Here is a 27,588-nt window from a genome sequence, read left to right as displayed (position 1 = left end):
TCTTTATGCAATATCATATTTAATTATGCAAGAATTCCTCAGAACTCTGGAGAATTCACTGCATATTAGGTTGATACTCTCAGGCACATGGTATGACTCATGGGGATGGTTCTGTGCAGGGGCTGAGGGTTGGACTTGAAGATCCTTGTGGGTTCCTTCTAATTCAGCCTATACTGTGAATCTGTAAAAGACATATAATATGTATTGATAAAATGTCCCCAGTAAAGATGATATAGGATGTTATTTTATAATGCGTTGTAGTTTTAAAACCTTCATATTAATTTGCCATATACTGCATTACCAAATAAAAGGCCAACAGATAATTGTATTTCTTTACTATGAGGAACACTTGAGCTAATTAAAAGTAATGCAGCAAATTATCTAAAACCATTTAGTCAAATATACTAGAAAGAGGTCAAACCTAGGGCAACACTCATTAAATCAAATTGAATTCCATCTTGAGAATGGATTTCAAATAGATTTTTAATTGCAGTATTTTGTCCACAGGGCATTCTATCACAGACTTTTTGTTTGCAAGTAAAATCCTCCAGAATGTCCTCCATCAGGATAGTGCCAGGTCTCTCTTCATTATAAAATGTTTGTATTATGAAGTATGTAAGTACATTCTGAGGCTTTCATTCTTTGCTCATCTTGCTTATAGTTAACATCTCCAGCTGAACACTGAGTTCTTGCCGCTTCTGGTTCATTTCATTAAGCACCAAACCAGGAAACAAAACAATAACACTTGTGTACAGAGCCTTCAGGAGAAGGATGAAACCCCCATAAGAACGGACTTGTCACTTTATTGGTCTCTAGCAGCAGTGCCTAAACACAGAGAATGCCAAGCTCATCATTTTCTTGGGACTGCCCTGGATAAGCAGCCCCCTGACCGTGAGGATAGGCAACTTTGGGCTTCTACTGTACTTCTAGGTATATGCAGAGCCTTCAGTGTTTCCTTCTTCTGTTCTACGAGTTCCATGTGGATCTCAACCTCAGAAAGAAAAAGAAAGGTGACCTATAGCCACTAGGACAACAAAGAAGTTACTGTTTTCAATGTATTTTGGGTTTTAAATAAGGGCAATAACTAAGCTGGTCTGTTGGTTTATGAGTTTTTTTGACAAGATCTTTGCTGAATAATAATTGCAAATGTATTTGGTTTTTCTACATATTTTCGGGAAAGTTTTCTTTCTTAAAACATTTATTATTTATAGTACCTTTGCTTACAATTAATCCTATTTGCAGTTCTATTGCAGATATTTTATTGTGGGTCTGAATTTGTTTCAGATTCATAAATGAAATATTCAGTTCTAGATATGATATACTTTTCTTAAAGGCTACAAAGAGACATTAACGGCCTGAGGGGGGTTATTTGCTGTTCCTCCTAACACCTTACTCTCAGTGGAAATTATCACAACCAAACACTTTTGCACGTCATGAAACAGCTCAAAATTACTGAACTTTAAATATGCTTTAAATATGTTTATGAAGGATCCTCAAATCACATACTAATGGTCTCATAAAGCAGCTGATATTAGTAAATTCATCACAGACAGAACACAATAAAAAATTAAGGGTAACCAGTTGTAGGTACTACAGCAGAAATACTGTCTGATAACATAGATAAGGACTCTTACATCTATCTTGGTTGGGTGGAAAGTAGTAATAGAAGAGGCTCCTGCCAGTGTGCAGGTGGTGCATCTCCTCACAGCGACAGCAGCAACAGCAGGGAGTTGGAGAACAGTTTTATCAACTGGTTTTAGAACTGGGCATGACTTTGGATCTACCAAACCAGTGGCATCCAGGTTCAGCACAATGCTGATTCAGGCCAATGTGCCAGAAGTTCTCATAATGATGAAGTGACCATGTCATATGACCATAGGATGTTGGAAAACAAAAACAAAAACAAAAAAAAAAAAAAAAAAAGTATTTAAGGTTAAAAAATCCTGAAACCAACAATTTATGTGACAAATGCAATAAAAAGGACAAAGTATTTCCTGTTCACTCTAGCCATTCCATGTAAATATATACAAAAGCTGTTTGAATCTGTGACATTTAAAGGGCCTAAATGTGTTACTTTTTAAATATTTATTTTCTAAACCAAAATTCAGTTAGGTTATTGGGATTTTTTCCGAGTTAAATTCCTAGTGTAATGGTTTAGGCCCTTCTATTGTTGCTAAATTGTGTCATCAAGTAAATTTGATACTGAGAGTAGCTGTTTTAAATTTATTGTATAATTTTTTTGAAGTACAATAAATATGTATTTAAAACTTGTTATTTACTTGACAGACTTGAATCAAAGGAGCCTTTCCTGTCCGTTGGGTAAGTAGAAATCTGCAAATTTTCATGGATATTGATATAATCAACTACCATACATTATAATTTGTGAGATTATGTTGAGTGTAAACATCCTGTTTCAAAATTATGGCCGTTTACTGTACCTAAGCTTAGAACAAGTTAGTTTTAGTCAATAAAGTTGGCAGTCATGGAAATTTTCCTTCTCAGAAAAGTACTAAGAAGTGTGTTTTGTCTTTATTGACCAAGGACAACTTATGCTAAAATACATGTAGCAGTTAAATGTTGTATTAAAAGGTAGCTGATTTATTAATTTATTTTCACTGATCTTTCAGTCAGACACCATTCTAAATATCATCTATATCACCTGTCAAAGCCCATGAAAAAACAATTGATAGTTTCTTTTAAAATAAAAAAATATTGTGATATTTCAATAACAGAAATAAAGCTGAATTTATGAAATAGAAAAAAATCACATCTTTAGCTGAATTATAGATCACTACACTGATTTGCATATTACAGCTGTTGTCTTACTAGTGTCATAGCCACTTGAAAAATTATATGTTCTCTATATTAAAATATCTCATCATTCTAAAAAATTATTTTTATATGTGACATATTCTAAAAAAGTACCATTCTTTTATAAAATTTAGACAATATATGCATTAAATATCTGTATATTATTTCTGAGTCTGAAGTTCACTTTTCATGCACTGTTTTACTTTCAACTTCTTTCCTTGAAAATTTCCCAAGTGTCCTAACATTCTCCCTCCATGTTTTCCTTTCTTTGTTCACACCATATTTAATGCTATCAAGAACATAAACTGCAGACAAAAGATTCTATGCAAAATATCCATTTAAGGGTTAGTTCTACCATGTCATTGTCAGTGGCTTCCAAATCATTGTAGTAACTGCAGATCTAAAAACCAACTTCAAATTCTGAAGTGTGAACTAAAGTTAACAAGCAAGGAAGTGTGTAAATTATGATCAAAAGAACTCTTCAAATCAGCATAAACAGGATTGAGATATGTCTCAGTTTCTATAACATAAAGTAACTGGTTTGTTTGAGAACATTTTGAATTAATTACTTGGCATTTCTTCTTTCTAGCAACTCAAAATTATTGAAAAATCAATTAAACACTGGACAAATTGGAGGCAGAGGGGAGGGTGTACTGGTCTTGGTTTGCATGCTTTGAAATATCCAAACTCTTCATGAAATTCAGTCTCTCAGTAGTCTGTGACTTTATTGCTAAAATTGATTCCTCTTAGGAAGTTCAATCTGAGCAAACAGGCTTAGCCTCTTTCCAGAATTTTTCAGAAGTTTTACTGTAACATACTTGAATTATTTTGTACAAGCTCATAACGATAAGGGTAGAAAAAAACCCAAAAATTAGACCCTGCCTTTGTGCTACCCTTGCATTTTACTACAATATTTCCTCCACCCTGAAGGGGGGCATCAGACAGAGGCTACACCACCATGTTCTGAGGAGGGGCCCACCTCCTCAATACTAAGTCAAAAGATGCTCCTCCTAGTCTCACAATAACTGGGAGAGTTCTTTTTAACAGAGGATGAGCTTTTGTGCCAGGATTTGTATCTGAGGTTTTAACCCAAACAGCTGCAACCACTGGGATTTTGAAATACAGTAAATGTTTGCAGAAGAAATGCTGACTTAGCCTCAATTAGCCTAACACGTGGGTGCCCTTACTGCCACTTGCAGCCGGAGTTGGTCAAAACACCAATCTAAATTACTTCAGGCTGCCTACAAATGGCTTGGTCATGCACACCAGCCTCTCATTCATCAACCTTCTGCAACACAGATTTGTTTCCACATTTTCATTACACTGCCTGTAGGAGCTAATTAAGCTTTTTTCATTTTGTTGTGCCTAAGACTTCGTGGTGCTAATTCTTTTGGCGGGGGAAGGGAATATGAAGTGTGACAACCTAAGAGCTCAGGACTGACACAAGCTTTGCACAAACGTGCAGGGCTGCAGTCTTCCCATGAGAGATCCCACTAAGGAAAAAAGGTTGATAAAATACTGCATTGTTTCCCCTCTCTCAGAAAGCAGCCAGAGAGAAGCAAGACCGCACCTCTTACTGTTCTAGTTTGTGTATGGAACTGTACTCCCTTGGTAAAGGTAATTCCATTTATCCTTCTTTCTATGCAAAGTGCATAGCAAAGAAGAAAAATCCACACTCCTTTACTCTGTGTACAAGACAGGGGCATAATTTGGCACTGAAGTGATAATAAACTCCTTAATTAAAATCTCTAATGGTATCATTCAGGAGCAAAAATTCATCAAGTATACAATCTATTCAGATAAGAGTATCTTAATTCAATATTATGATTTTGGCTGGAATGCAAAGTTGAATTTGAGATTGACATTGAGATTGTCTTCCTTTGCCTCTTAGAGGTGAATATAAATTCCTTAGAGAAGACTGAAACATCTCCTAGTGTTGAATGCTGAGTCATGGCCTGTAGGGGCACAGGATGCTCCTCTCCACAGGTGTTATTTCCACACTTTTTGGCATTTGTGTTCATATTCACCCTGAGCAAGACTAAGAGTTTTTTGGACTTTCTTTCCTCTTTGTGTTACATGGTCTTCATGATCATGTTGGGTTAGTATAAAAAAGAGGTCATGCCAATAGGCAGAGTGCCTGGAAGACTTTAATATGAGAGGCAGTAGTTTTGGTAAAAATTCACCAAAGTGAAGAATACTGGCAGTGCATTACATTCGGTTCATGCAGAAAATTTTGAAAGATTCAGACCTAGAAAGACCAGACAAGTCAAAAGGTACAAAAAAATGGATACTGCAAAAAGAAGAAGTGCCAGATCATATTTAGTTGTGGCAAAGCATGTATAAAATTAAAAAAAAAAATATAAAGAAATATTTAAAATGCCAACAGTTTTTTAATTATTCACATCAGCTCTCCATATTTAGCAATTTCATAATAATAATGGTGCATAATTACCCCCTCAACAAAACAGTTAGCATTCTCTCTAGATAATTAGACTGGTTATCCAGTTATTAGCCATTCACCAGCAATTTTATGGCAGCTGATTTATGATAGTTGTCTGCGTGTAAAAGTTTTGTACTTGATAAATTTCAACTAATACTGCATGCAGATTTGTAGCTGATCATTAGTCTAAGCCCTAAAATTAAAAGCTCATTTTTTAAGATACAGCCAATGCAGCATCTTTTAAGGCCTGTAATAGTATTATATGGCCAAGAGAGACCATAGTTAATATGTAACTGTCTTGCATAGTAGAAATTCTATCAATTAATTCTTGTTGATACCTAACTGTAATTGCATGTAACTTCCATATCAACAGCCAATCAACATAGTTTTAACACATGCAGTGGTAGAAAACCCATCACGATATCTAATAAGTTTGTCAAACTTCTAAAAATATCTGTCTTCTTTTTTAGGTGCTATTTAGTATGTCCCGTATAATTGAATTCAGAAGAGACAGGAAGAGAGAAAGAAACAGCTGACTTTTTCTGAGGCTAGTGAGAACTTAGATTCATCTATTGAAAGCTGCAGAGAATAGGATTACTTCTGCGTAAGCAGGCAATAGGTCCTAGGTGAGATGGTCTTTGAAAATGCATGTGTTATCATACATCTGGTTGTCAGCTGAGTTTCAATGTATTCTCTGACTTATTTATTTATTTATTTATTTATTACTTGCTCTAAGCGGTATAAATTTAGGTGGAGAGCCCAGAGAGAGACATAAGTGAAATGAATGCACTGCATACCTTTATTTCATGACGAACGGTTAATTGCCTGCCATAGGACACAGAAGAGAGATACAAGGAAAATTGGCATTAATTAATTAATACAATTTTTAACATTCTCAGTGAAAAGACTAGGGAACTGTAGGAATACTGCTTTCCTCACCAAGGTCCTGTTTCTAGAAACTATATGACAATAGAAAATACTGAAAAGCCATTTTTTTTCCAAATCACACCCTAATCACAGTACCTTTCAAACATAGGTGCTTACTTTTACAAGAGAGGGAGGAATACTGGCAGGTTCAGGTTCTTGGAAACCCTTGGAAGTGTTTATAAAATACAGAAAGTAAAATTCCTTAATTTTCCTCTGGCAGAAATGTTCTAAGATACCTCTAACAACTTGAATTCACCACCCAAGTTTTTTTCCTCCTTCTTTGCAGTATTTTCTTTCCCACAAGGCCATTTTGCAGATCTATAGGAAATTCTGAACTCCTGCACTGGTTTGAGGAATCTCATTCTGAAGAATTGAGGTTGTTTAAATAAAAGCCTAATCCTTGGAGACTCTGTTAGGACAATACCTTATCCACTTCAAAAATATGCATGTTTTTTCGATTCTTAGTCACTTTTTTTAAGTGTTTGGTTTGTTGTTGATTTTTTAATGGATGGAAAGGCACAAAACAGAATGTAACCACAGGTACACATTCTGTACAATAAATACCATCACTCTTGTTCCTCATCCTTGTTATCAGATACACCAGTAGAAGGAGCAGACACTATTCCTATTATTCCTTCCAGCTTTTGAAGAGAGATAGCTAAGAAAATTTTTTTCCTTCGACAGAGGAAAAATACGAAAAAGGAGCTACTGGATTCATTTTACACTGTTAATATGACACCAATGAAACTACCAACCTGAACATAATCTTGTAACTCTCATTCATATTCAGGCCAGGTATTCAAGAGCTGCTTTCATGAAAAGCATCAAAGGACTGAAAACACTTGACAATTACTTGAACTCATTGTTTAGAGACAGGTAGTAATTCCTTATGTTAAAATCACTCAGATTCTATGACTTTGGTAGGTAGTAGCAGGTCTGCTTTTGCAGAGAATACCCTGTAAAGCAACCAGCTGTTTAATTATGTGTGAGGTTTAACTTGGAGGCAAGAAGCAGAAGTCACATGTCTGCAAAGGGTCGATACAGGATGAGGGTCCCAGGGTAGTCACCAGAGAAACAGGAGGGATTTAGGGGATGACACCACAAAGGGGTAACTGTGGAAGACACTGAGAATCTATACAGAATCTATATTAATTTCAGATAGTTAATTACTTATATGCTTCTCATCCAGTTTACCAAAACCCACAAGGATTAAGCTTTTCTATAATTGCCTATTTTCCATTATTATAAGACTCTGAAACAGTGGATGAATACTACTGTTTTATAAATTTATGGTTTCTCTTCTTTTTGCTTGAAGCTATCTTTGAAGAAGAGATTACAAAACTGCAGGTTTTTTTAGTCTTTACTTTTTCTGTCTTCTAAGACTACTCTTTCATTAGTAATTCTAGAAAAACAATGAATATCTATATCATTTTTGTTCTGGGTAATGATGTTCCTGAGTACTGAATATCTGTAGTCTCACCTATGTACCAGGAAGTCAAGATGTTCTCCAGAGGAGGGAAAATTATGTGCAATAGGATGTTTCTGAAGGAAAAGTGAAGGGAAAAGTACTACACAAAGAAACAAAAAGGGAGGTATTTTCTTACTATGGAAGATGGAGGGAGGAAGGAAGGACAATATTTACTAGGTATGTACCTTCATTATGTAACAAAACAGTTTACATCTAGTTACCTGTCTTTTTCCCAAACAGCAGTGACTGATCCGTGAGTTAGAGAAAATAGTGTTTGAAAAGGTCTGTGTTATCACAGTGTTCGTTTCCTGTTTCTGATGTATCAACACAGCATCTTGCTCCAGCAGTCTACATGGGCTTCTGTGAATACATATAGCTTACTGTGGGAGGCTAACAGGCATGTGAAACAATATCATAAATGAGACCTATCTCCCCACTCACAACACATCTGAAAATTGAGACAGTTTCTCATCCTTATGGCTGTCACATATTAAAGACTTCACTGATTTTCACATATTTCCAGATAATTACAAAGAAGTTTTGTTTCAATATCTTCTCCTTGATAACTATACAATAATTGTGAAATTTCAGGGTTTTTTTTGTTTCAAATTCCCAATAATCCTGTTCAAATCAGTCAACCTATGTTTGCCCATTGCTCTTCTGCCTGTGTTGTTTTTACTACCTTTGTATGATAGTAACAATTGAAACTCTTCTTCAGCTCTTAGCATGCTAGGCCTTCTACAAATATTCGGAAGGGATCTGATGGTTGATTGCTCTGATTCTATCCTTGAAATCAGCTTAAATCTTTTTCTCCACAAAGTGAAATCTGAGACTGTTTAATCGACCTAACATGTTACTTGCACTTTGGCTTATGGTATGCTTAAAACACCAAACCACAGAAAGACAGCCAGTGCTGCTATGTGAGCTTATGCTTGAATGTCTTCTTCACATCCTTATGCAGTAATACAATTTGCAGCTCCTTGATAAAGAAATTTCTTCTTTGGAGGTCAACCAACCGTGGTCACAATAGCAATCCATAACTAGCCTTGCTTCAAAAGTTATTGCTCCACACCAGTCTCTGTATACATGGGCTTTCTAAAGTGTGAAACTGGGAGAATGGCCTGTCCCAGAGTGTGAAGTTTGTTAAGAGAGGAGGTGGCACAGAAAGAGAGGCACGTCAGAGAGAAGCCTTGCTGACACAGAAAAGGCTATTTTTGCCTTAATTCTAATATTGAACTACAGTTCTAAAGCATCTGTAGTTATCCATTGAGTTTGGGTTTTTTTAATCTCAGCTTCCGGCCAGATTCTTGAAAATCTCACCATTCTTCAAGACAAAGTGCAGCTTTTTCAACATCATCCCTATACACTCTAGTGAGGGTGTACACACAGGTGTAAAAGGTTATAACAACATTGTTGATTTTGTACACAGAAATAAATGGGAATTAGGTCACATTCTGCCTTGCCAGTAGTATGTTGAGTTTTGTTGCTAACAGTGTAATTACTGTGCTTCAAATTCTTTCATTTCTAAAGTCTTCAGCTGATCATATAAGGATCAGCTTTTCTCAGTAAAATTAAATCTTTCACAACCACATTGTGAGTAGAATTAAAAGTTGGAAAATGTGCCTTAAATGTGAAGTAGAAATATCAGAGTAGATCTGTCATGCATGACCAACAACTGACAGTTTACATTGTTATGGTAGTGACTCCATAGCTAATGCAAAAGGATTTGTTTAATTTGAAAAGTATAAACCAATTCCAACAAATATAAAGTTATTTTTATTTTCTTTTTATTTACCTCTAATCTTTATTTAAATAAATAAATAAATAAGCCAAACCCCAAACCAAACAACCTTTCTGAGCTCTCCCGCTCTTGGATCCTGTAGCCTTTCCTTTCAGGGATAAGGATAGGAGGTTGAATCAGGTGTCATCCTGTAGCCAGCTACTTTTATCAAACATTTTGACAACCACACAGATAGTTACCAGATAGTAGTTTTAAGACCCAGCAATAATAAATTTTCATAGGAACACAAAATGCTTTGGGTTGGAATGGACCTTAAAGATCATCTATTTCAAAATCCACTGCCATGGGCAGGGATGCCACCCACTAGACCAAGTTGCTCTAAGCCCCATCCAGTCTAGCCTTGAACACTTACAGGGATGGGGCATCCACAACTTCTCTGAGTAACCCAGTCCAGTCTCTCACCATCCTCACAGTAAAGAATTTCTTCCTAATATCCAATCTAAATCTACCCTCTTTCAATTTAAAGCCATTCCCCCTTGTCCTATCACGACATGCCCTTGTCAAAAGTCCCTCTCCAGCTTTCCTGTAGGCCCCTTTAGGTACTGGAAGGCTGCTATGATGTGTCACCAGAGTCTTCTCTTCTCCAAGTTCTCAACACCCTCTATTTCAGAGTGTCTTCATAGGAGGTGCTCCAGTCCTCAGGTCTTCTTTGTGACCCTCCTCTGGACTTACTCCAACAAGTCCACATCCTTCTTTTCTTGGGAACACCAGAGCTGGATGCAGTACTCCAGGTGGGGTCTCATGAGAGTGGAGAAGAGCAGGAGAATCGCCTCCCTCACCTGATGGTCATATTTCTTTTGATGAACCCAAAGTACAACAGTTGGCTTTCTGGGCTCTGTGTACACACTGTTGACTCATACTGAGCTGCTTTTCAACCAACACCCCCAAGTCCTTCACCTTGGGGCTGCTCTTAGTCCATTTTCCATCCAGCCTGCACTTGTACTTGGGATTGCTCCGACCCAGGTGCAGGATCTTGCACTTAGCCTTGTTTAACCTCATGAGGTTCACACAGGCCCACCACTCAAGCCTGTCAAGGTCCCTCTGGATAGCTTTTACCAGAAGCACTTATCTACTTGAAAGGTATGGCCTTGTGTATTCTCTTGTCATATAAACTACAGATAGGTTTCCAGGCACAACATGTGAACAACAAATAGTCAAAATGAAAAATTACCAACTTTCAGACTGCATTTTTCATATGAACTGTTTGTTGACTACTCAAAAATAGAGAATACCTTCACAGAAATTAGGATTAATACACAAAGGAGGAAAACTGAAGCATTTCTCAAGTAATGTAATTCATACTGCAGATCTATTCTTTTTTGGTATACAAAAGGATATGGGGAATGGAAGTTACATCTTCTGAGATGGTGAAGTTATTGAAACAACACTGGAGGTCATTATTGTGGCTTATATAGCAGTACTGTGCCAAAGTGTTCCCATTGCTTTAGCAAAGATGGAGGAACCTGAGCAGTGTCAAATTAGGTTTTGTTTCCTCATAAAACTAATATTTTCCTTACATAAACACACATATATATTAATCATGGTTATACATTAAATCTGGAATCAAGTATGATTTGGTTTCAGGCAGACCTTGTCTAGGTATCAGAATTTAGATGTATTTCATGTTCTGGCTTTATAAGTTGTAAAACTGTCTTGGTGCGTAAAGAAGTCACAGTAAAATAAAATTCTAGTCATGCAAGTTGTATAAAGGTGAATAATGGTAAGGTGGTTTTGTTGCAAGAAGGCAAAAATCATGTGAGGGAAGTTCAGCAAGAAGTTAAGCGATTAGGAAGGAGGAGACAGAGAGAGAGAGAACTTAATAGTGTTCATTCCTTCACAGAATCTTGCGGTTTGGGAAGAGATGCTGGAGGCAATTCTCAGCGCTAAATTGTTTTGGCAGCTTAATTCAATAGAATATATGAAACCAAATTTAGTCTGTGTCTGTATTGTTACCTTCTAATGTGCCTTTCCCACAGTGATAAACAGGTTGAAATAAAACTTTCTATAAATGTTTACTAAATCTGATGCATAACAGTGCAAACAGAGCTCTAATCTGTCAGGGGCTGTGATCACATGATCTGAGGGACAAATGTTACAGAAAATCGCAGTAATGGAAACATAAATCTCCCCAAGCCTCATTTTGTGCAGACATTTTCATGGTATTTAAAGTGTTATAAAATTGATCTGTATGAAAGAAAAAAAAAGAATATACAGATCACTGTTTAAGAACCATGATGATTACTATGTCTTAGTTAAGAGTGATCAATGTCTTTCTAAATGAGAGTCTGAATGCATTATTATTTAATTTTTACATACATAGAATTTTTTTTCCCAAGGTTGATAGGAATAAAAAAATATTTGTAAATGATCTCCCCAAGCAGGATAAAAAACATTCTCTACTCTAACGTTATAGCCATTGAATGTGGGATCTTATGCTCAAACCATAGACTCATAGAATGGTTTGGCTTGAAATGGACCTTGAAGATCATCTAGTTCCAAACCTCCTGCCATGGGCAGGGACACCTTTCACTAGACCAGGTTGCTCAAATATTAGTATTAAGTTTCTAAAAGATAATAACAATCAGCTAATGAAACCTTCCCCTCTGCTGTAAGCGAGTTGTCAAAATGTCAGACTCTGCAACTGTTCCTTGGAGCTTAAAACAGTGATACAAAGGAGTCTCCAGAAGTTCTGTAACATCCAATGAACGCAAGGGAAGAGATGAAGGGAAGATCACATAAAATACATACTGAACTCCCCAAATGTATTATGGGTTGGCTGTTTTAGTTTTGGGGTTTTTAATACATAATGGTCAGAGGGTGTATCATTAGTTTAAAATCAGTTATGCTATCAAAGTGTTTCATAGAGGCTACAACATCTGATTTAAAAAATGTGACTACTGTATTTTAAGGAGCTCAGACCAGGTAAAACCTGAAGCCAAAAAAGTAACCTGGATATGCTCCTCAAAAAATCTTGAATGAGGACGAGAGGAAATGATTAATACCCCATATTGTTAGATGTCTTGACAGTGAACCAGGGAGTGAAGCAAGCTCTTAGAATGTGGAGCTAACCATAAAGAAATATACCAGGCAGAGTAAAGCAGGAGAGTATCCAGACTGCACTGTCTTCCATGCCAAGGAAGACAGAAACACAACTTTATGAGGAAACATGAGAAAGATCCCTCTCTAAGCAAAAACTACTTTCCTCAAAAAACAGACAGGCACAGAACCTCAGTTCTTGAGTTGGCTGAGACACTAGAAAAGCAGGCAAAAGAAACCAACATGGGGGTTCCCTAAGGGGAATAAGGTATCTTAGTAAGTGTAAAACAATGCCTCTTTGTAAATTAGAAAAGATATATAGAAAATATTCAGGTAGATGATTCATACTTGCATCATACCTATATGACAAGAAATCAGTAGCTCTCCCATATGGCCAAAACTATATAGGGAAACTGCAATACCAGTATCAGTACAAGCCACCAGGCTCTCTAACCACATACTACAATCAGGTGAATTGTCTGGGACAAAAATCCTTTTTCCCTATGGGAATGAATATAATTAAAAAATCCAGACATATGTTTAAGGAAAATAAATATATCTGATCACCTGATTTCAAGAGTTTTATTCTGGATTTACCTTGAATTAATTCAGAATGGTGACATTTGAATATCTTTCTGTAAATCAAAAAGCCTTTCCACTGATATTTTAGGAATTCCTTTAGTTTGTGACTTTTTGTTCCTTTACAGAAAATAAATCTTGCTTTATTGACTACGTATGCAGAAAGTGAATGAACACAAGCTCTTCCAGAGCACTGAAGTATTAGGAAGATTTGTCAGAAATCAAGGATTGTGTAGTCAACATAGTTAGCACTGGTCTAGAGGATACAACACTGGTTGTCTGATGTACAACTGCCCTTTCCACTCATCTCTGACCAGACTAGAATTGAGTCCAGTTCTGTGCTCAGTTATAGAAGAATCTCCTTTATATGATATGCACTTCCCATATCAATTTACCATGGAAATTATTGCACAGTGGCTCAGGAGTACAAGATCTTTTGTAGATCCACATTATTTGTTATCTTCATTTATATGGTAAACTGACTGGCAAAGCACACTCTTGGAAAAATGATCATTATGTCTTGTCTTCACAAGCCATACTCAGGACACTGACAGTTCTATCTCTCCCATGTCTCCATTTTGCAGTTTAAACCTTGAGTTGCTCAATCCAAAATAACTAAATTACATTAGTAAATTTAGTGTAAATAAGATCAGAATTAAATTTAATTTAAGCCTTCTGACAGTTTTAAAAGGGGAAAGGAAAGAACATGATGCAATTTTCTAGATTTTTTTTTTTACATAAACTCTGACACCGTCACATTGTACTTGATTAATCTTTTGTGAACTGTGCTTTTGTGTTTCATTTGGTGCTTCTAAGATGGTTTCTCTGAAGAGTACATAAAGTTTCAGAGATCTGGTTTTATAATCTTTAGTGTTTATTCTTTCAGCTCCAGTGCTACCACTGTGATTTTAGTTTATCTACTGTTTAGTAAAATGCTGTAGAGACACTAAACCCATCAATGCTTCCTACACCTGTCCATAACAGTCTGCTGTACTTGTCAATCCAAGTTAAGTGGCACTCCTTCAAGGCATACAATGTTACTAACAAACTGGATAATCAATCACATCTGTGTAGTTTGACAGTAGTATCTTGAATACACTGAATTTAAACCAGATTTTTAAGAGGCAGGAACCATTACTCTTGTACGAAGGAAGAAAAAATACCGTATGGACATTAAGAATTCACAGTCAGATTATACAATTAAGACCTTGGGAAATGATTAGGCCACTGGAAAGCTTTTTCATTGCCTTACTATAAAATGTTTCTATGGGAAGCATAAATAATTGGACATTACTTTAAGTGACAGAAAAACAGTTTAACAACAGCAGGAGAAAAGGCAGGGAGACATTAACTAGATTTACTCATGTTTCTTTGTGTACAAAAGCTACTATTTTGTTTCCAAAAAGCATCAGTCTAGCATTTATAAGCAAGACTATGCCTGCAGCCACAATAAGTAGTTTTCATTAGGAGTAATTCTAATACTTAACATTTAGCTGTACAGGAAAATATTGGGGTTTAGTTTTGTCTTGAAATCCCTGCATCACTCATGCCTGTCTGGTTGCCATAAACGGCTCCAAGACCAGATGATCCCCAGAGTCTGAATATTGATCTCAACATCTTTGTTATTTTCTGCTTCACAAGCTTTGCCTAATCCTCTACAAGAAAATGTCTTAGTGACTTAATTACATGATTGTGGATATGCAACTTTAAATATTTGTCCAAGTTATGCCAAAAATTCAGGTTGGAGAGTAAATTCAACAGTTTTTCCAAAATACATTTCACTAGGTAAATAGTTCTAGGGAGGAGAGGATGAAGGTAGAGGAGGGATATATCTCAAGACAGAAAAAATACACCCTAATCATATTGCAAATAAATTCTCCCGAGTGCTTGCAGAAAGATACTTTAATAGCAAATGTAGTACTGTATGTCAGCTTTTTTATATATACGTCTTGCTTGGACAAAATGCACCTCTTCAGATTAGATTTGCCAAAAACTTTTCAGTTTTACTGAAAAAAAAAATCTCCATTTACAGTACAACATCCCTTGCTGTACTTTATAAAACTTAAGTCCATACTTTTTCCCCACTTCAGGAAAAAAGTATACCTTGCAGTTATTAATTGAATAAATGCACAGAATTAGAAAAAAAATCACTTTTACTAACTTATGGTTTCAAAATTAATATGCAAATTATTTTTCATTGAAATACACAAATCTGAGGTTATGTTCAATTGTTTGGCATTTTGGTACAAGAGGATGGGTATTTTGGTGTTAATTTTTTGGGTTTAATTATACATATTTTTCCTCGCAACTGCATTATGGAAATGAATGTGCAACACTTCTCTGCAATTACTTTTCCTCTTCCAGTCCCCTCTTTTTTTGCTGAAAACATCCAAGAATATATGACAGTAAGTCTGTTAGCAAAAAAGAAGGTTCTGGAAAATATTCTCTTTCTCTGCAGAAGGTACAGCCAAAACTGCAAAACAGAAGTGTCCTTCCACTCCTATCAGCATTCTAATCCTTACCTAAAATTGAATCATCTCTAAAGTAAAGGTGGGATTTCACCCACCAATTCATTTCATGTCTTTAGGAATATAGGTAACCATCCAGTGAAAAGTGATCTGAAATCTCCACCTTTTTATTTTTCAACAGCTCATGAAAGTAATTTCCATCTGATTGATTTTCTAACAGGGAAAGTTTCCATTTTTCAATGTTTATTCTCTAAACCACCTAGTTACCCTCACCCACTTTCTTTTAAACATCATGTCAGTTTAGACTGATTCTACTTTGCACTCAGCAGGAACAATTTCTAAAACTCTTTTTACATGACAAGAGAAATGATTTTACAAGTGACTGGAATGATAGTTTCAACCATTAGGTTGATATGTGCTTTCTAAAAAGAGTTTGACTGAAGGAATATTGCTTTTGTATTTAATATTTTTATCCAGGCCTGACAACAGAGAAGCAATTGACAATAAAAATGGTGATTGCACCGTCAATTGAATTAAGATACATTATGCCTGGTTTGTCACTATTTATGATTTACAAATACATCTTTGTACCTGTAGAAAGAAAAATAGATATTAGCTAAGGCCAACTTAGATGCAAGACAAGATTCTTGTTGCCATGAAAACAACAAAAGCTATTTCTGCTCTGTTCTGCGTTAACTATTCTAAAGTTAGAATAACCCTTCACTGAAGTCAGTTATATTCCCTAGTGCTTGGAGCTAACTAATTTAAAGCAGGATGTGATCCTTAGTTTATAAAAATCTTTCGTGGGCATGGGACACAGAGTTCAAGAAAGATTACACTGCAGTAATATGTTTTCAACATCAGGTAAATAAAGACATTTAAAGGCAGGTTTATTTCAAAGATGCAGAAACATAATATTGGTTTTGCCTGATTGACCCATGTGCAACTGCTGATATGCATAGGACTTTTGAACACGTACAGCATCATAGCTCTGAAAATAAAGTTTTTGAGGAATCCTTTATTCTTCAGGCATACACAATTTTAAACAGGCATAGTGTTTAGTGAAGCTAAAAGAGACAATTCATCCAAGATTTTCTTGATAATGCTAAGTCAGAAAAAGGAACCGTGACTTTTGCTTAGCAGAAACACATTTTATTGATGAATTTTCTTTGCCTCATTGTGAACATTACTGTCTCACTGTCTTTTACTGTCTCACTGTCTTTTAGTCTTTTACTGTCCTCTGCTCTAGTATCAGAATCATGCACACAGTTCTGTTGTTAATATTATAGAGACAGCATATGTTTGTGGGTAAGTAATCTGTCTGTTTACAGTGCCATTAGGAAACCGCTGACTCCACCAGTTCACAGACTCGTCTAAACCTTTCTCTACTTCTGACCTGCTGAGTATTTGGTATTCCACACCATATGAGTGATTTCCTGCAGCCTCCATCACACAGGTTGTTGGGTTACTAAGGATAACTCTTAAGAGGTTAAGAGTCCTGCAGTCACCTTGATCCCAGTGCCAGTGGTTATCTGTGCTAATTCTCTGCTTCGTGCTATACTGCAGCACTGACCAAATCTTACATGTGTCCCTGGGCATGCAGAAGTATGAACAATTATGGCTATAGATGGAGAGATGTACTGCTTTCACACTATAATCTCTTCAACATATTATTACAGATGAAACATCATCATTTACCTTCAAAAAAAAAAAAAAAAAAAGAAAGAGGAAAAAAGGAGTGACAAAGGGAAAAGCCAAGTGAGATCGGTTGGAAAAACAGATTTTTTTTTTTCTGTCCTACATCAGAAAAATTGGTTCTGTTTTGTGTTCTTTTCCTTGTCAGTGGTTCATAGCCTTTTCAGTACATTATGCAGGATAAGTGCTTCACAGTCAAGAGGACTAGGAACTGCCTTTATGAAACCCAGACCTTATCCTGGAAATGGCCAAGATCAGATTGGACCTAGCTGAAGATTTCCCTGCTCATTGGAGGGGGTTTGGACTAGATGATCTTTAAAGGTCCCTTCCAATCTAAACTATTCTATGATTCTATGTGTCTCACATGATGTCTTGTTACTGTGAACTCAGCAGTACCAGTGGAGGACATTTAGCCCCAGGAGCTAAGTTGCCTCTGTGTTGCCTGTAGTTACAGGCAGAATTTCAGAGAGGGGAAAAAGAGAGCCAGTTCATGGATATTGAGAAGGGTCCACATCAAAATTTCCTAAAGTTTTAAAGCCACCCATCTTCACCATTCTATTCTGTAAGATTCAACATTTACAGATAAGGTCCTACAGGGCTATTCCTCTTCTGTTATTTTAATAGTTAGAGTGGAAGAATAAATGTTTTTTCTCCATAATCAACAGTTGAATTCCATCTGCTTTCTTCAAGATGACTAAGTAATGGGAAAGGAAAAATGGAACTGAGGCCCTTGCTCTTTTGAGAACTCATAGCAGCTCATTCACCTTTAGTACTGCTGGGTGCAACTCCTACCTTGAGGGTCAAGTAGCTGTTGCAACATCTTTGCCAGTGGTCCCAGGCAAGGAGTCCCTGTGCAGACCCAGATCTTTTCCACTCCCCATGAATGGCACTTCCACACAGAAATGCCTTTTACCAGTGCAGAGAGATCCCAAATGGTCTGTGGGAAAGGCAGATTCCCTCCTCAATTCCTGCCGGAGTCCCCAGTACCCATAACTTGGTAAATGGGACTATATTAATAGGGATTCCCTTTAATTGTGACTATTTCATTTATAATAAACTCAGGCTAGAAAAATAAGCAATTCAACTGCTTTTAGCTTGTTAACTGTGCTAGCAGGTTGCACTGTTAGAAGCCACAAATATTTGCATCTCATGTCCAGTCATGGGCTCAGTAACCTTTTGGCAGAGAGATGGAAAGAAGGACAAACCGGATAACATTTGCTGTATCTAAAGCCAGGCGTATGCCCATTTCAGAGATTGACTGACATGCAACACACAGAACACCCCCTATCTGGGTAACAATGGATGCTACTGAATTAAACCATGCAAAAACACAAAGTACCTAAACTAAGGTTAGAGGTATCATCTGCAGCAGAGCTGTTATATATCTTCAGCTGTACAACACTATAAGAGAACCACTGGGGTTTCTTCGGGTGAAAATCAAAGACACAGTAACAGGATCAGATGTTTGTGAGGCAATTAAATATTTTAAAAGGTAATATAAGCAACCTATAAAAATTTTCAGCAATTCAGAGGTTACACTGCCATATGATAGCCACACTACAGAATGTCCTTCTTATTCCTGCTCTGGTCCCACAGGTAAGCATTAGATGATTCAGGCTGAAGCTGTAATTTGCAAAGCTGAAAGTACATAAAGGACTGAGTTCAGTTTTAAGACAGAAGTTACCTCAACAGGGAAAAGAGCAAAAGAATGAAGCTTTTAGAGGCTGACTGATGTAAAAAAATTCTTCTCTCAAAAAAGTATTATTCAAGAAATTGGACTAAATTAAAAAATAATGATAAAAAAGAAAAATACAAACCACACTTCTCAACAATATAAAAGTATTCTGCATGAAGAATGCTGTGTCACAGGAAATCCTCAGTGGTACAGTGGCAGAGTGAGAACAGAAGCAGGGAAGGAGAGAAACAATTGGTTGCCACAACAGAGAGTGTTTCCTTCATTTTCTCTTCCCAAAACATTCTCTGTTTGCAGTGACTCTCATCTGAGGAACTCCTGAGCCATTCCCAACCTCTCAAACCTACTGACTTTTTTAAAAAAGCACACTGATGCCTCTGCCTGAGACCTCTCTCCTTCCTTTGACTTATCAGTGCCACCATTCCTGGGGACAGCTTTAAACCATTTCTGTCATGGCACTTGTACATGAAAAGTAAGTTTCATACTCTGAAAGCCCAGTGAAAGGCCAGTAGTCCTTATTGTGTCCTGTGGGCCAAAGCTGAGTTACTACAGAAAAATACAGTCGTCCTTCAGTCTTACTCTATCTGGTGCAAAGTGAATTATTCTTCATCAGCTTCATGGTCTTCAACCTTGAAAAAGTGAATTTGTCTGGTCTTTATGCAAATTAAATTAATGTCACCCTCAGGTGAAAGGTTTCATGTGACAGGGCTTTTAAATTTAATCTTTTTTCTTCAAATTGTCTGTTATCTTCTATTTAAAAACACACACTGAATATTAAGTATGGGCTTACTGCAGCTATTAATCATTCAGCTAAATAAAACCACTAGGAAGCTCTGAATAGCTGTAAATAAAATAATAGCTTTGCTACCTGCTACCTCTGCAGACCAGATATAGAGTGAAAGACAAAATAAGAGCTGTCACATAGTTTAGGAAAATTTTTGCTAGTTTTGCACTGAGCTAAAGAAACATGATCCCCATACATGATTTATTATTACTTAATGATATTTTCCATCCTCTCCCAGCTTACCTGCTGCTATGTTCTAGTCTCTCAGGGCTGTTTTACTTAGTAAGTGTGTCACATAAAATGCATGTAGGGCATTCTTTTCTCAAATAAATTACCAAAAGGACCACAGTTGGCTTTCTCACTTGGTGAGTTTCATGATCTTCAACTATAGTATTTTGCAAGCAATCAATACAACTTAACCTATCATTTGCAATTGGGCACTTGCATCAGAAGCACATGTGGCAGAGGTGAAAATTGTACCCTGACCTACTTTGATAGAATTCTTGACCAATTCTTCAAATTAGGTACTAAAATAACCCTGAAGACATTTTACTCAATGTTCAAGAGCAAAAATTATCCATGAGTCCTCTCCCTGTGAAGACAAACTCCTTTAATACATAGATACTATCATTCAGGTGTCCCTGTCTATGCCAAGGGGGCTGGAGCTAGATGATCTTTAAGGTCCTTTCCTAGCTAAACCACTATCATTCTATGTTCTCCCTTTATTTTTGGGGAATATTTTCTTCTGTGTTTTGTCCTTTCTAACTCTCTCCTTTCTATCATTTTCCTTTATCATTTAAAGCTTATTCTTTCTTATGATGCTTTCTTCATTCTTCTTATCTCTACTATTCATAATTGTCTTTCTCAGGTCAGTGAAAAAATTAGGATTTGTGTTACCAGAAAGAGTAATAAACTCTTGTGACTTTTCCATGCAGAGCATTTATTAGCTTGTTGGTTTGGTGGTTTGGTGGGATTTTTTTCAGATGTGTGAGATGATAGATAAGATTTCATTGCTGTTTCACCATAAAGGTAGAAAGTTGCTAATGGATTGCAAAACCAGCAAGATCAATCTAAGACTGACTTTACAACTGACAGCTCAGAAATAGTTTTCCTGGACCTTCACAGTTTCCTACCTGTTTGTTTCACTTGACGGTGCCTGTCTTTTCCCAGATTGGTGTGTATATTCCTTCCTGAACCTGAGAGGAAATGCATTTCTGTAACACTATTGCTTGCAGTATATTTTTTTTTGCTAACTTTTTGCTTTTTCACTTTATGATGAAAATAAATTTGGTGAACTCAAGGACCAGCAAGCAGTCCAACCATTTTCATGTTTCTCCTAAATCAAAGTCATTGTCTTAGCTCACCTACTCACTCATTTACCAATCTTTCATGTATTTAACTGTCTTCCTAGTCCACTGACTAGTTATGTTAGCCCAGAAAAGAAGAGGGTGTCAGTATTGGAATGCTAACTTCATTTGATCACTCAGAGAATTGCACTGTAATGATCCTCTAATTACAGAGCTGTCGCGCTGTATTAAATCCTTTCTGTATGTGCTGTCAGCTGTTTACATTGTTCTGCATGCCCCAGACTTCACATTTCCAAATATACTATGGTGATAGCTGTGAACAGCATTGACAGATGCAATGAACAGTGTATGGCTGTGCAAAAGAAGTGGAAGGACTTTGAAGATATTGAAATTTGAGAGCAAGCCAATATTATCACAGCAGTTTTTACCAACTCCATAAATCAGTTGATTCTTGTTTTTCTGCTTTTTTCCACAGTGGTTATGTCTTTGATTATGATTACTACAGAGACGATTTCTACAATCGGTATGTGTGGCTATATTTTTGTACATCCTACACCATTGCTACTGTTTGTTTGTAATGTAATCCCATCATTTGGTCAAACAGGTCAGTTCTGATTTTACGCATTATTCATTTCATTATTTCTATTGTGTATCAAAAGACTATTTGAATATATCAAAACCATAGAAGATTACCAGCATCAAATGTATGCTTCTTAAACAGCTCTTTTAATTTTATTATTCTCTTAGAGCTTTTGGAGCATTTGCTGTGCTGAATAGTTTAATGATAGTTTAACTGCTCACTGTTTGTTCCTACAGAGTTCTTCCAGGCTTACATTTACTGCAACACACAGCAGCTGTAAAACTCTTCAGTATGACATTCATGTCTTTGTCTTATCATCCAAGCATATAAAAAGATATAGAATGTCTCCTGAAGAATGTTCTAAGAACATTTAAAAATCTAGAAGAACCTTGAGGGAAACAAAAGCACAAGGTGAAGAGCAGATGTGTTTCTATAGGAAGAAAAGAATTTGGATACCTGAGCAATTGGAGATTCTGCCTTGAGTACATGCACACAGCCTAGCTCAGCACTGTGAAAATTCATTTATCTCCACAACACAGGGATAGCATGAATGATCATAAATAACCAACTCATCATCCAGCGGTGCTGTGTCTCTGCATTACAGAAGCTTGGTTTAGCAGCAGACCAAGTGAGTCAGAGGGAAAAAAAACATTGCTCTGGCAACGTCTTCTAATCTGAGAATTCTTTTATATAAAGCAATGTACAGTAGCAGGGGAACAGTTTGCACCTGGAACTTAAGTTAGCATGTGTTATATACTTTTCAGCTTAAGAACATGGTAGGAAAAATGTAGAAACAATATTTTTCAGGTTTGTTTTTCCTGGCGTTGATTGACTTTGAGCAACTATTTTTGGTTTCACATGTAAATCACCATGCTCCTTTGTACAAAGCAAAAAATAATGAGATATAAACATATGGAGTGAAAGCCATCAATGCAGTTCAATTCCACTCAGTCCATCCTTCACAATAGGAGCAGCTCTTGTCTTGCAAAAAGTTACCTTTCCTAGGGTATTGTGCTGAACTTCATCAGTGGAATTGTATGTTTTTAAACAGAGTAGTGTTTCTTATCTGTGATACATGAATATTAAAGGTGTATGTGTTTAGGTTTTTTCCCTTATTCTGTATGTTATGGGTAGAACAAATGATCAACTATAATGGTTACACTTTCACAGTGAAAGAAATATTTATGGTAGGTGAAAAGTTGTTTCTGGAGCCTGGTGTCTGTTTTGGTGATTGTGTTGTTATGGAAAACCACTGAGAGTGAAATGTATCCATAAAGCTATTCAATAGTATAATTTTCTACTTCAGAAATCTTTCAGGATTAAGACAGCAGAAACTTTATGATAGAAAACCTAAATAGGAGGTTGACCTCACATGGCTGGACATGCTGATCTTCTGACAATAAAAACCATAGGACGTTACCAGTCTCTGTTAAATACAAGTTAATGGAAGGGAAAGATGAAAAGCTCTATATAGTAGTCATGGAAAAGAAAATTCCATGGAGAATTCAATGTATCAACTATCAGCATGCCTATACGAATATAATTTAAGATTTATAGTTATGATTCTTTGAATTTTTGAACTTCTGAACTTCCTGAATTTTTGTGTTTTATCCCAAACTGTAGATCTCATTTTCTAATACCTATTAATTTTCCAACTTCACTGAAGATAGAATACTTCTATCTTACCTTGACTAAAGCAGTGGTAGGGTCAGAAGAGGGTGACAAGAATGGTTAATGCTCTAGAATAAAATCTATATGAAGACAGATTGGCAAGTTGGGACTATACATTTTAGAAGGGTGGCTGAAACAAAAGGCACAATGATGTGCATATTAGTGATTTTTGGGGCAAAGAATTGCTTTAGAACTGAGCATTTCTCTTTATCATTACTCCTATTACAAGCACAAGGAAAACAGACAGGGTACTTCAAAACTGATAAATGGAAGCATTCTTTTTTAAAAGAAAGTATATTATTGAAATATATAGAACTTAGTAAAACAAAACACCAAGCCCAGAATCTGCATAAGTTCAAAAATAAATGCAGGAATAGATAGATAACAGTCAGTTAGATAACATTTCTTCTATATATTTGAAGAAAAGGAAGCACAGTTTCACATATCATTATATTATCTAAACATGAAACATTGGAAGCCAGAAAAAAAATCACCTTTGAAGGAATAATCACATGATGAACATTTGCATGATAGCTTAAAGTTCTTCTGAAACTTTTTTCCAGTAATGTCAAGTAGGAGATCATCACCAACCTACAGATCATCCAATATGATAAGTGATAAGTGACAATAAACACTAATATTTTCATTAAAAGTAAAAAAAAAATGTTTCCATGTTCATCTTCATACACAGTTATTTAGTTATGCTTACAATAGCTAGAAACTGCTTATTTGTGAGAAAATTTGAGACCATGGAGTTCATGTTCAGTGAGGGTGACAGGATTTCTGTGACACATTTTGTAGACAGCTATGGAAAAAGAGGGAGATGGTTATTTACATTTTCTCTAGGATTACAGTGCAGACAGAAGTAAGGGACCTGGGATTTAAACATTAGGTGTTTACTTAACAGAAAATGAGTTAGAAGATTTAAGTTTGATTCTGCTTCCTGTTTGGCATACTGTTGGATGGTTTTCAAGTGTGTATTTACCTGCCCATCTGGGTGACAGTAGTCAGAACGGTGAAAACTAAACATGCAGTTATAAATTTCCATAATTACTAGTTGCAAGAAAAATTTTGGAATATTTTACGAGAATGTTGCTTATCCTTCTGCTTCAGACACTGAACTGAAAACCTTCATTTTCTGAACTTTCTTCTCCTGACATTTCATATTCAGAACTCATAGCTTTTATGTTCTAAATGTATCTGTAGCTTTTATTACCTTTTCTATTACCTTTATTTTCTTCTACACAGGCTAGTTACCAGCTATTGATAACTGTATTTTTAGGACTGGGCTATTCTATTTGGGAGCAATAACTCATTTTTATTATAGAGAATCTTTCCTTGACTGTAGTGGTAAACCTCTGAATATCTACCTGCTAGAGGTTTTGATTTGAGAAACACTTGTTTTTTTTCTTTTCCTAATTAAGTTTGTTTGGGTATTTTATTGTTTCTACACTGATTCATTCTTCAATAAAGAGAACATATGCAAAGACTCTTGCTATTTTACAAATTGCAGGAATTTTTTTTGTAGAGATGTTTGTCTTCAGAAAAGATCTTTTTTATTTTATTTTATTTTTTATCTTTAAGGATAGCAGATAGAAAACTGGAATTTAAGTCATACATGTAACAAAGGAGCTGAAACGTCACAACAAAATGTACTACTACTGGTTGTGTGCAATAGATATGGACCTGTAGAAAGCAGCTTACAGATTTTCCATACTGCAAATAACAGAGTCCCATAATGCATCCTTTATTTAAATCATGCAAAAAAAATCTGAGCTATGCACTGGTCTGTGACTGAAATCTGAATAAGGCACTTAATGGGCATAGATCCTTGAAATGTAATTTGACTGTGATATAAAGTGATTAAGGTTTCAAAGGCTAATTTTCTCAAAGATAACATGAAAATTTAGTTGACAGGGCTTCCATGACATGAAATCACAGAAGGTTTTATAGAGTCCAGCTGACTTAATCTTTTCTAGGTTGTTTGATTACCATGGCCGTGTCCCCCCACCGCCCCGTGCAGTGATTCCACTGAAACGTCCTCGTGTGGCTGTGACAACAACTCGTAGAGGCAAAGGGGTTTTCTCCATGAAAGGAGCATCACGATCAACCTCAAGTGGGGCTTCTTCCTCAGGATCCAAATGTGAGTTGCTCATATCAGTTGCATCTTATTGAAACAATGATCCTAGCAATTTCTGCAAGCAGACAGCTTCCACTATATAGATCTGTTGCAGTCATTTCCTACCCTCAGTCTCTAGTTTGAAAAAATGGCTTGTTTGCCAAGCTTCCAGGCCTTTCCTGCAAGTCAAGGAGCACATTGATGACACTTTTGAAAAAAATTCTTTCAAAACATTTAACCTGCTTCCTTGGCCTCAGAAGAAGCCTGTTCATCCCGACTGCTCATGCACCACGAGGTCTTCTGTAATACAGCTGGTAATGCAGCAAAGATAATAATCTTGTTATAGACAGAGGCACATTGACTTATGTGGAGACTTGAGGGTTGTATGTAAGATGATGGGATGGGCTGGGAGGGGCAGGGGAGGTTGGGTTATATGTTCTTTTTTTACCAGATTCCTTTGAGGATAGAAAGAGGCAAAGTGTCTTTGCCTGTTTTAAAGGAAATTCAAAACAGGATTGGCAAACTTGGGGTTATTTAACCCTTCTTTAGTAAGTTGGCCTTAGAAGAGCTGATGAACAATAGGCATTCCCTCTTCCAAACTCATCAAGCTCCCCGCTCCATAGTATGTCCTGGGAACTTCATCTTCCTCTTCGTGCATCTTTCAGCACCCACCCGTCTTCCCCTGCCCCTTATGTGGAGTGATACTGTCCTTGGAAGCGTCACTGGAAGAGGAAGAGAAAGATCAGGTAGGGATCAGATATTAGAAAGAATGGAGGGACTTCAATAAGACTTTTGCAGTACCAGAGTGGCCAACAAAACATCATGCTGTCTTACATGTGAATCCACCAACAATACATCTTACTGCCAGAGTTAATTATAGCATCAACAGTACTCAGTTATATATTGTGCTTGAATAACATATCCAAATCTCACACACTAGTATCTAACAAAAGAGTTGGGCCTCTATGGAGCCCACCAGGATACATTCTTAATCCTATTGTATGACCTGATGATATCAGAGACCTTGAAGGAAAACATGTAATAAACATGCATGTGACTGAGAGAAGAGACATGTAGTAAACAGAGCTAACAATAATGTTGTACACTCAGGACCAAGGATTTCAAACCATGCTTGGAAAGGATAACGTTCTGAAGAAGAGATTCTCTGTTGCCTGTACAGTTAAATCACTGACTAGTCTTCAGTGAATGAATGGCTAGATGTCCATTACCAATCATGGGAGTTTTGACACTTAGCAAACAGGAAGATATCTAAATTTAGATGTCATGTTATGAAGCTCACTCAGACTGTAAGAGTATTACTGGGAGTAGCAACACTTCCTTTGTTCTGTGGAAGACGAGCATGAGTCTAGACATTTTCATACACATCTTGAAGTAATCCACTTGTCCATAAATGCTTTTTGCCTTTCGTCAGTACTTTAAGTGATGAATTATGTTTTCTTCTATGAATCACAAAGAAAACATGCAGCTCAAGATCTTCAATTTAGAAAACTTAGAATTTAAATTATTTTGTTAGTCCTTTTCAACCATTGAGTCTCTGGATTTTCACACAGTGAATCAAAGTTTTAGTGAGTATATACACTTACAAATTCATTCATTATATCTCATTTTTTCATTCTTTAATGTTGTCTTATCCATATGAATAGTTAGTCATATCAGTGCATTCAATTTGCTAGTTGTCCTAAAGCATGATCTAATAAGAATGGGCTTTTTGGACTCATTTTACCTTGAAAAAGATCAAGAAGAACCCTTGCCCAGAAATCTGGACTTTCATTGTGGCAAATAAGGCAGAAAATATTAGATTAACATATAGATATCTCTTCATCAGAATTATCACCAAATTGGCTTTATTATTTCTTCTGCATTTCAAAAAATGTTCTATAGAATCATGTCAGGACTTAAGTAATGCATACTATAGGATTCAACTCTGGTCCAAGTACCCATAGTCACTTGCTATAAGACTTCCAAAATACTGTCTACATAACATGGAAAGTATTGCAGAATCTATAAATTATTCAATGGAAGTGCAATCAGGAGTGTGTTCAGGTCCTAACAGGCAGCCTTATGCCCCAGTGAAAGTATCCTTCAGTGTACTCAGGTGTGATCTGAATTCTAGAAATGTTAGTGGTAGAGCTCCAGGTGACAAGATCATCCTTGGATCCAGCTCTTTAATACTTAAGTGTTAAGTGGT

General features: G+C 36.4%; 1 protein-coding gene across 7 annotated transcripts in view; it reads left to right on the top strand.

The window, feature by feature from the left end:
* The window catches only part of RALYL (RALY RNA binding protein like), a 405,043-nt gene that overhangs the window by 317,510 nt on the left and 59,945 nt on the right, over nucleotides 1-27,588 (top strand). For 6 of the 7 annotated variants that reach the window (XM_050333117.1, XM_050333081.1, XM_050333072.1 and 3 more), the window contains 4 exons: nucleotides 2,287-2,319; nucleotides 21,485-21,532; nucleotides 25,240-25,403; nucleotides 26,045-26,125. In XM_050333117.1, coding sequence (XP_050189074.1) covers nucleotides 2,287-2,319; nucleotides 21,485-21,532; nucleotides 25,240-25,403; nucleotides 26,045-26,125 — 326 coding nt within the window. The remainder of the gene's footprint in view (nucleotides 1-2,286; nucleotides 2,320-21,484; nucleotides 21,533-25,239; nucleotides 25,404-26,044; nucleotides 26,126-27,588) is intronic. The other variant, XM_050333099.1, reaches the window with a different exon arrangement.

This window comes from Myiozetetes cayanensis, unplaced genomic scaffold (assembly GCF_022539395.1).
Source record: "Myiozetetes cayanensis isolate MyiCay16 unplaced genomic scaffold, myiCay2020 scf1, whole genome shotgun sequence".
Classification (NCBI taxonomy): Eukaryota; Metazoa; Chordata; class Aves; order Passeriformes; family Tyrannidae; genus Myiozetetes; species Myiozetetes cayanensis.
Note: the sequence above shows the minus strand (reverse complement) of the source record. Positions and strands in the feature narration are given on the sequence as shown.